The sequence below is a fragment of the Alosa alosa genome, chromosome 22 (assembly GCF_017589495.1).
Source record: "Alosa alosa isolate M-15738 ecotype Scorff River chromosome 22, AALO_Geno_1.1, whole genome shotgun sequence".
Lineage (NCBI taxonomy): Eukaryota > Metazoa > Chordata > Actinopteri > Clupeiformes > Clupeidae > Alosa > Alosa alosa.
In genome coordinates, this window is record NC_063210.1 from 10,579,262 (window position 1) to 10,589,895 (window position 10,634).

Below are 10,634 nucleotides of genomic sequence, written 5' to 3' on the forward strand. Positions count from 1 at the left end.
ATTGTGATAGGACAGTTAGAGATTGACAGGAAGTGAGTGGGAGGGAGAGATGACCCAGGCTGGACTCGAACCCGGGTCCCCATGGGCACTTGGACCCATGTGTGGTACGGGCGCTGTAGCCAATTGCCCCACAGTGCCCACCGACTTGTTCTCTGTTGTTGCTCAAATAATCCTTGTCAGTCATTTTCTCTAAATGATGTCATCGGTCTAGATGCCAATAAGAGTAGATGCGTCAGCTGTCGTACAGGTGTGTGGCGTGAGCGTGTCAGCTGAGTGGCGTGTCCGTTTTTATTTCGGCTCCCATGTTAACAGGTTAGATATCGCACAATCGCCTCTGCGCCGATGCACACGTGACACAAAAAACGCGCCCATGTCTCGCGTCTCTTTTTTCACATTCAAAAAAACAGTGAAGGGAAAAACCATGTGAAAAAGAGACGCTTTAATTGGCAGAGTCCCGCAGGCGTGAAAGACGCGGTAAGCCTTAAAAAAGACTGACAGGTAACAACAGACAGACAGACTTTAATCCTGACTGCAACACAGACAGACTTTAATCTGGCAGATTTGAGTGGCAGAAGAATGGGCACAACACTGAGTTGTGTTTCAAAATCTGACTTCACCATCACCAGTACTGTGCCCCCAGACTCCAGCAGTGACAGCGATAAGAACGACAGTGACGAGGAACTGGTCTCCGATCAGTCCAGCGACCTGAGCCCTCCCGAGGAGATCGAGGAGACCCCTGCCGAACTGACTGCAGGTCAGCTAGCTGAATCGGCGTCAGCGGCAGCATCAGAAGTAGAGGAGCCAGACGAGCAGCTGGAGCCGTCTAGACTGAGCCTGCAAAGGGCCGTCATTGAGGACATCAGGTTTGTTTACGTACTGTAGACCTGCACCAGCGCTAATGCTAAGATAGTGTAACAACATTAATTACATAGACATTCCCATGAGCTGAAATCCTTTTGGTGAATTGCTTCTGGTTACATAAGGGGCTCCTGTGATCTCTGTAAGACATCAGCAGCGCATCTGATGATAGCATTACCCTCCACTTGCAGTTGCTCATTACTCTGGGCCCAGTCAGATTATGATCACGGTGAAGATGATGATGGCACATTTATGCAGTGCAACAACAATATTCATTTGATGGGAAAGTGTTTCTTATGCTTGTCTGCTGTGTGTGTGTGTGTGTGTGTGTTGACTGGGGCCTGCTGTGTGTGTGTGTGTGTTGACTGGGGCCTGTGTGTGTGTGTGTGTGTGTGTGTTGACTGGGGCCTGCTGTGTGTGTGTGTGTGTGTGTGTGTGCTGACTGGGGCCTGCTGTGTGTGTGTGTGTGTGCTGACTGGGGCCTGCTGTGTGTGTGTGCTGACTGGAGCCTGCTATGTGTCTGTGTGTTAACTGGGGCCTGCTGTGTGTGTGTGTGATCCAGGCGGAATGATTTCGGGGTGGGCGTGGAGCTGAATGAGGAGGGCCAGCGGCTGATGCAGGTGCACCAGGAGCGTCTGGGCCGCAGCCTGCAGCGCCTCTCCACCGAGCTCTACAGCAAAGACACCCACTTCGTCCTGGAGCTCATTCAGGTCGGCCACGTCCACACACATCACATAACGTCCACTGCTTTTATTCCATGTGAAGTGTTTGTCCTGCATGACTCATTTATGGAATTAGGCTACGGAGTCCTGCGTTGAATAATAACCAACGTCACTTACTGAGAAAAGATGATTCTGATGAGTACTGCACTTGTTTTTGTTTTTGTTGTGTTGTGTGTTTTGCTTTAGAAACATTTCACAATTATGGTTTGAACCCTTTTCATTGTTCAGACAATGCTGAAGCTTTTGGGTGTAATTGATAGGGATGTCCCGATCCAGTTTTTTGCACTTCCGATCCGATACCGATATTGTAGCTTTTAGCATCGGCCGATACTGATACCGGCCGATCCAAGCATGTATTAAAGATTAAAGATATTTACTTTTATATTTTGTTGTTATACTCATGTTGAAAAGGGTTTTACTCTTAAGAACAACTAGCCAACTTAATTAGGTTAGTTTGAATAATCCACAGTGGTTGGTAATGAGAAGCAACACACACAAAACCTGAGTAGAAAATAGTCAAATTACCCCACACACACTGAATTGGCTATAACAACCCAAATAACTGTCACCCTTCTACAGTATTGCTATCTCCTCCACACTTTACTGCTCCATCTCCATACTCCCTTCAATTTCTACTGTTTGCCCTGGCTGCAGTTTGAGCATGATGGAGAGATTCTTCTTCTATTCACAAAGGTGATCATTTCAACATGCTCAGGTGTCAGCCTGCTCCTGTGCTCATCAATGATAAGTGAGACTGCGCTAAAAAGCCTCTTGTAGCGTTTTAAAAGCGAAACCGATGCCACAATTGGTCTGGGTTTGCTGAAGTAACCTAGGCTACAGGCTGCATTTATTAGGCTGCAGAAAATCAAGCAACATAGCACGTAGGCCTATCTACACTATTTAGAGGAGCTTAAGTTTACCGCGACAACAGCTGTCACTAATTCACATCGTCGAGGGCTAGCGATGAACAGACTTCAAACGGTAAAAAAAGTTATGATCGCCTACTGGAAGCTTCTACCCTTTGAATGTGTAGAGTTGTAGGCCTAGGTGCACTTTAGTTGTTAGCGATTGACCAGGTTGCTTTTGAAATGAAATCGTTTGTTAGGCTAGCCGATTGTAAAAATAGGGAAATTAAAGTGCGTGCTGTGCCTATACATTACACAAACAATCTTAAATCGCTGGAGATAACATTAGTTAGACAGGCAAAGCTGTCAGCAGCAACATGCATAAGAGCCTTAATAGTAAGAGGGTCTCATGACACACTGGGTCGCGTTAACATTAGGCTATATTAATTTAACTGTGACATGAAATGTTTTTAAGCTCGATAACTTTAAATTTTAGTGGGACATGCACGGACAAGCGGGATGCTGGACAGGTCGCTAGGTGTGCTGGAAAACGCGACCGGTTGGGGAAAAGCTGAAAAAAAAACTGGAATGGATTACCTACATCGGTGCGCTGGAAAAAACACGGACCGGAATTTTGAAAACAAACTGGATCGGGAGTCCGGATCGGGATTTTCCCGTGCAGGCCGATCCCACATTTTTTGCTAATATCTGCGGCCGATTCGATCCAAATATCGGATCGGGACATCCCTAGTAATTGATGTTCTGACTTGATTTTTGTCTAGTTACAAAGTCACCTGTTTTAAATATTCGTATTTCTGCACCATCTTACTCACCTTGCATCACTTTTAGTATATTCATTTTCTGTATTATTTTTATAATTTTATCATTTTTGGTGTTATATGCCACTTTGTTGCACAACATCTTTTCCCCATTCACTTATTTGCATATCATTATTTCCAGACATTAGAAAAATTGAAATGACATTCCTTTTGTGTGCAGAATGCCGATGACAACAGCTACCCCTCAGCCGAAGATGTGCAGCCATCGCTGGCCTTCGTCCTCGATAAGGACTGCATCACCATCCTGAACAACGAGTGCGGCTTCCAGGATAAGAACGTGCGGGCCATCTGTGACGTCGGCCAAAGCACCAAGGGCAAACACACCTACGGATACATAGGTACTCTTAACATGCAGTGAATCTCATAGCATTTTTCCTGAACTAAGTATATTATTTAAAGGATTTTGTGTGCATCACCCATAAGTAAATCCTCTACATAGGGAGAAACAAAGCCTTAAAGGTGCTCTAAGCGATGCCACACGTTTTTTAGGCTAAAAAAATTGATGTCACTTACTGCAAACATCACCTAACCAACCGCTAGCTTTCTGTGTCCTGAATACACTGTTAAAAAAAAAAAATGCTCTGTGGAAACCCAGGCTCCAAAACTGGCAACCGGCAAAACAACCTGGGCAAACCCAGAAACAAAAAGGCTCCCAGCCTGTGGCATAAAAAGACCAACTGGCTTGGGCACCTGCACCGTTCCAGCAAATGGCAGACCCAGGTTCAATTCCAGTATGGGAGGTGGTCCTTTCCAGAATCCCACCCTGACTTTCTCTCCCACTCACTTCCTGTCATTCAGCCGTCTACTATCCTGTCAATTAAAATAATAAAAGACCAAAAAATAAAATAATTAATAATGAGGCCAGTGTTGGTTCATATTCAGATGTAAGGGGGTTTATTTACAGAAGGCCACTGAAAGTAGGCCTGGAGGCAATCGTAATACCGACATCATGGAATCAGGCTTATTTTAAGCTCTCGGCTGATGAGGGGAGATTTCTCTGTCCTGGGTTTTTTATGTGAAACTTTGCCATTATACCTAAATGGGCTGAGTAACGACCCCCCACTCTCTCTTTCTTTATCTATCTCTCTCTCTCTCTCTGCTGTTGTCTGGTCGTCTCATGCGGGAGAAGCATCTCTGAAGAAACAGAGCAGATGTCCTTGTGAAGTGCCTGGTGTGCCTGTCAGTGTGTGCAGCCCATTCACAGACTCCCTCGCCTACTGTCGTGTGTGTGTGTGTGTGTCGTTGTCGGCCCTGCTGTGAGGACCGCTTTATTAGATAACCTTCAGACTAATTATTCAGAACAGGACACGCAGGCGGTCTGGGATTGATGGCTGAACAACACAGACTTCATTTGCAAGACTATGGCTCACAGAGGCCCCGTGCCTGTGTGTGTGTGTGTGTGTGTGTGTGGGCTGGGGGGGAAGAGGGAAGATTGCGTGTGTGTGTGTCTGTGTTTTGAAAGACAAATGTGTGAACTATTTGTTTCATTCTGAGATGGGCTTATATCAAAATGCAATCTGTCAGTTTAGTTTCCCAAAGCAAAACTCTGCTCAGTTTGTGTGGGGCTCAAGGCAGTGGAAATGGAGTTTGGCAGATGGGTGACCAAGAGAAACTGAGGCCTGTGAGCTAGAGTGTCACAAGCAGCCCCCAAAAAGATATGTGTTCTATTGAGCAGGATTGCATAGTGACATTATGACACTGGAATTGGTCTGTTTTCTATATTTATCAATCCTGAGGGCCTCTCCCATTGTGGTTTGACATAAACAGTATCAGCGTATAATTAAAAGTGTATTCTGCTTTAAGAGCCATTTATCAAGGTTGTGTTTGTATTTGTTTAGAGGTCAGTTTGCTTTCACACAAACATGCTGTGGTCTTTAGATGGAAGTGTTGCTGACTGATGTTGTGACTTGTATGACTTCCAGGGCAGAAAGGAATCGGGTTCAAGTCGGTGTTCAAAGTGACGGACTGCCCCGAGATCCACTCCAACGACTTTCACGTCCGCTTCGACAAGAACAGTGGCCCCATGGGATACATCCTGCCACACTGGGTCGACGAGGAGCGTCCGGTGACTGCAAACGCCCCAGAGATCTGTCACAAGAGGTGAAATCACTGGCGCCTCACTCTAACATTTAATACTGTGTGTTCCCACCCTGCAAAACTAGAGGGAGCCTTTCCCATCTGAATTGCTTTGCCAGTTTGGTCCAGTGACTAGGATCCTCTGCTCAAGACAATAGCCAGTTGTAGATGCAGAATAATGTATTTTGCCAAGTAAATTGTTGAAGCGGTCAGTTTGCCCAAACAGCCAAATTCACTCTATTCACAAGTAATCCAATAGTGAAACCCAATAGTCTTGTATTGTGGGACATTCCAGTTACAATAGTAGTATTTTTCCAGCATAGAAATGGCCTGTCACAGCTGTCTCGCTTGCTGTAATGTGTTCTAGCTGGACCACCAAGATCCTGCTGCCTTTGCGCTCCGAGAGCCTCCAGACCAGGAACCTGTTCCGTGACGTCCACCCCTCTCTGCTGCTCTTCCTCCATCGCCTGCGCTCCATCACAATCTTCAACCAGGTGACCCACGTCCCTCTGAGCTTTGTAGATGCAGCCTCACCAAGTTCTTTTGCTTCTGGATCTTCTTGAAGAACAGCGTAACAACAGTACACTGAATTGGTTTCCCCACCCTGCTTAGTCTTAAATGCTAACACTGTTGTCTATTCTGGTAACAATCAGTCATACTAATGTATTGTGTACTTACCACCGTACAATTTAGATATAACAGAATACTGTATACTTTTGAATTTTGCATTATTCTGCATTTATTTTTTCAAATAATTTTGTGAGTTGATTTAGTCAAAAACATCTTGCTTTATTTAAAAACATCTTGCTTTATTTAAAAACCTCTTGCTTTAGTCCAAAACATCTTGCTTTAGTCCTTGTTAGTTGCTGTTTGCAGAGCTGATGCATATCATGTAAACAGTAAATGACCCCTTCGTTGACCTGACCTTTCTGCTGACCTTCAGACGGATGGGCGTCTGGTGACGATGAGTCGGCAGGACCTGAGTCACAACATCCTGGAGGTGCGGCACACAGGTGGCCTGGAGCGCTGGCTCGTGGTCAAGAGCAGGCTCCACCCCAAGAAGGCAAGATGCACACATTTGAACCGTTTATTTATGTCATGAAGAAATAGGGAAAGGGACACAAATATTAAGGATAATAAATATAATAATTAATCACATAATAATATAACATAATTAATCACACCCACAGGGGGTGGTGTTTACCAGTATAAGGGGTGGTGTTTACTAGTCCACGAAGAGCCCACTAATGAACAATAGGACCTAACCGAACCGTACACCCGAAAACCATGAAACATGGTCTGCGGGTGCTGCTAACACTTGGACCATGATGGAGAAAAATAAGGAATGAAAAGTGTTTTACAAATTCTGTCCATTCTGTCTATTTTCATATATTGACTGGTATCTGTGTGAGTATTTGTGTCAATATTGGAGTATACAAATGACAAAAGTCAAGACGGAGAATTAAAATAGGGGTGCAACTGTGACATAGTAATTAAGAAGTAATATTTAAAATACAGGAGACCACCCACTCTCTGTCTCCCCAACACACACATTGCTTTACTAAGCCCTCCTTATCCTTCTGTCTAATAACTAAGTGGAGAATAAAGCCTGTCTTTAGGATTTGCTGCTCCCCTCTCAACCTGTTCAGTACTGTGCCCCTCTCCTTCCCTTTATCCCTTCTCCTCTTTCTTTCTGTCTCATTTCATCTTGCTGCTTCACGCCAGGAATGTTCACGCCTTTGCATGTCTGCGTCTTCTGGGGCTCTACCGTTATTATGTAAGCCCTCCGCCGGAGCCTACGACGCCATAGCGTCTCCCTCCCTCTCTCTCTCTCTCTCTCTCTCTCTCTCTCTCTCTCTCTCTCTCTCTCTCTCTCTCTCTCTCTCTCTCTCTTCCTCTCTGTCTTCCTCTCTCTCCCTTTCTCTCTCTCTTCCTCTCTGTCTTCCTCTCTATTTCTCTCTCTCTCTCTCTCTCTCTCTCTCTTTCCTCTCTGTCTTCCTCTCTCTCCCTTTCTCTCTCTCTTCCTCTCTGTCTTCCTCTCTCTATTTCTGTCTCTCTCTCTCTCTCTATCTCTATCTCTCTCTCTCTCTCTCTCTCTATCTCTCTCTCTTTCTCTCTCTCTGATCTTCTCCCCAACCCATCACCAAAGCATCCAATTCGGGTCACAGGGTTTGCAGAAAGAGGGGAAGGAAAAAGCAATGCACAAATGTGCCATGACAGCCAGTACCCCCACACACACACACTTTTCCCCACTCTTTTTGCACTCTCCTTTCCCCTTTCCTCATGTCGCTCCTCATGTTTTTTCCTTTCCACCTCCATATTTAGTTCTCCCACCTCAGGTGTTGAGGGATGCTATCAAATTAGCGGCGGTTTAATTAAGCGACATTTGCGGAGGGAGCCGCGCAGAAGAGAGGCTTTCCCTGTGCAGTCACCCAGCACGTGATTAACAACCCCGCACACACATGCGTGCTATATCAGGAGGAGAGTCCTGGATAGATTTCCCAAGGCTTTTTTGGTTCCATATATACCTCCCCATCACAGTCTCAATGCTAGTAGCTAGCTATAGCATCGTCAAACCATCTGTCATGTTTTTCAGGTATATTCTTCTGTCAGGCCCATTGTTATAAAGCAGCACTTTTTTGGGGGTTAAATAGCTGGCTTCTCCTTTGTCAGCTCCCCAAAAATGAAAGCGCCACATAAAATGTTTTCTGTATATATTTATAATTTTTCCCTAGTTGAACTATGCCAGATACCTTCATAGCTCTCTAGCTCTCTCTCTCTCTCTCTCTCTCTCTCTCTCTCTCTCTCTCTCTCTCTCTCTCTCTCTCTCTCTCTCTCTCTCTCGCTTCAGAATGTTGCTTTTTTTGTTTCCCTCAACTTGATCTTTGACAGATGCTGTACTTAAGTTATGACAGACACATTTCTCTGCCAAAGAATATCTGCCAAAATGCACGGCCACAAACTAAACTGACTGAGTGAATCCAACTGTAAAGAGGGTGGGCGTAGAACATTGCACTTCTGTGAACAATCTCCCTCCATCAGGCTTGGAGCACAGCTCCTCAGAGGGAACAGAAATATCTGTATCGCTTTTAACCATGGACAGATTGTCAGACGGCAATGCTAGCAATGCTCCACCATGCCCGTGTGTGTGTTTGTTTGCGTGTCTGTGTGTGTGTGTGAGTGTGTGTGCGTGTGTGTGCACGTGTGCTAATCTCTCTTGTGTCCCTCAGATTAAAGAGGAGGTGGAGTCCACGGAGCTGGCCATGGCCTTCTGCCTGAGTGACGGCTCGTCATCGTCCTCGACCGACGCCCCCTTACAGCCACGCCAGCAGAACGTCTTCGCCTTCCTGCCGCTGCGCAGCTTCGGCTTCCGCTTCATCATCCAAGGTCGGGGTCACAGAGGAGGGCAAAGGTTACAGATGTTGTTCGCTCTCTGCGCAGGCATGCAGAGCTGCGCAGCTGTGTGCACGTTTGAACAGGAAGTGCAGTCAGTGCATTTCCTTTGGGTCACTTGTACCATAAATCCGTCCTCTCACAATCCAAGACACCTCCCTGGTTGTGACTGCAGACACTGTCTGAGTTAGACGATAATAATAACTCAATTATTAGATTCATTTGAACTGTCTGAGTGAAGGTTTGAGTTGTTTGAGTGGTGCATGTGTTATTTTATCTCTTCATTAAAACCTTTTCTATAATGTCCTCTACAGGGGACTTTGACATCCCGTCGTCTCGTGAGGACGTGGACAGGGACAGCTCCTGGAACCAGTGGCTGCGCTCCAACCTGCCCCAGCTCTTTATGGAGGCCATGGACGTCTTCAGCGTAAGAACCCAGTTGTCCTCTCTCCGCAACAGTGGCCGGTGTTCTGCCATATATGACCTCCTATCACCCCTGTGACTTCATGACAAAGAGCTAAATAAAATCCAACTGCCGTTCTTAATAGCCCTTAGTTGTTGAATCAGAGTTGAACTGAAGCTGGAGTGAGATGCATCAATAATGAATGGCATTACATCAGCTGTAATTACTGTTGAGTCTGTATGGTTTGGGAAAATCACTAGACACGTCCTGTACTTAAGCGTTAAGAGAGTGTTTGTGTTCCAGTGTGCCTTTGTGGAGCACACATGTATATTTGATGGACCATTAAGGAAATAGTTTCTTGCAGTGTTATATCATAAATAGCCAGCCTCAGACCCAGAATTTCAGTTTGACTCCAGTGATTAAATTACATTTTCAGTCATTTTATGTTATTAAAAAAAATAGCAGTGCAGTGTTTCCTATACGTTGACTAGTCTGTGGCGGGCCACCACAAGATCAACACTGGCCGTCACACAATAATGTTCTATGTTGTACTATTTAAATGAGATAAAACCCTTTCATTGAGCTGCACTTTTTATGCACGCAGCCTTTCCTTACCCCACCCCACTCTCTCTCGTAATGAACCCTCCGCCCCTCCTCTACATGTACATCTAACAAAACATTAACAATTGTTGAAGGATTGTTGTTGGCAGATAGAAGCATTGCATAGAAGACGACAGGCTAAATTGCTATTAAATCCGCTTAGCATCGTGACCATGCTGCGCAAATTTGTTCAAAACTGCTGCGTTCAAGTCAACTCTGCTAAGGTCTTATCACAACATCTCTAAGCTACCTTAGAATACTGTACTGTAGAGTACTCAAGAACCACCCCCCTTGCCCAAGTCAACCACCACCACAAATTGAAGAGCAGTGTCTTACTGTGTGATACATTCACAATCACTGCAAGTAATACTTATTTTGGAATACTTGATTCAGCTGGCTTCATATTGTGATGGCCATCATGCAATTGGATGCTCTGGTAAAAGCAATTTTCTAGCTCAGTTCTGGGTTCTGTAAATTGTAGTGACTATTATTGCAGTGCAACATCTCCAGCTGGAAATGTTCATTATTGCCTTCCAATTCTTTAATATTTTCACACCACAATGAGAAAAGGCACAGTGCTGTAATGGCCAATCACTATGGATCAAAGTTTGCAACCACTTGCAGCAATTTAGCAACTTCAAGTGAAGTTGGAGTTTAAAACTCCTGTGCTGTGCTACTGGATGAAGGAAACTTTTTAATCCTCTTTGTTTTGGTTTTCACAGAAACACCCAGAATTCAGCGGGCTGAAAGGACTCTGCTACTTTCTGCAGTTCGTTCCACTTCCTGACGAGATCCAAGACTTCTTTAAACCGGTGGCCAATCAGATTCTCCAGCTCCTCAAAGGCCGAGCATGCCTTCCTGCCAAAGAGGGCCGAGGTGCGGTTGGTTATTTCTCTCC

The 10,634-nt window shown here is 45.2% G+C and overlaps 1 protein-coding gene across 6 annotated transcripts in view; it reads left to right on the forward strand.

Annotated features, from left to right (window-relative positions):
- The window catches only part of wu:fj29h11, a 28,524-nt gene that overhangs the window by 17,217 nt on the left and 673 nt on the right, over positions 1-10,634 (forward strand). For all 6 annotated transcript variants that reach the window (XM_048232578.1, XM_048232580.1, XM_048232582.1 and 3 more), the window contains 9 exons: positions 641-863; positions 1,421-1,568; positions 3,425-3,602; positions 5,187-5,364; positions 5,708-5,834; positions 6,284-6,403; positions 8,571-8,727; positions 9,048-9,160; positions 10,459-10,612. In XM_048232578.1, the coding sequence (XP_048088535.1) occupies positions 641-863; positions 1,421-1,568; positions 3,425-3,602; positions 5,187-5,364; positions 5,708-5,834; positions 6,284-6,403; positions 8,571-8,727; positions 9,048-9,160; positions 10,459-10,612 (1,398 nt within the window). The remainder of the gene's footprint in view (positions 1-640; positions 864-1,420; positions 1,569-3,424; positions 3,603-5,186; positions 5,365-5,707; positions 5,835-6,283; positions 6,404-8,570; positions 8,728-9,047; positions 9,161-10,458; positions 10,613-10,634) is intronic.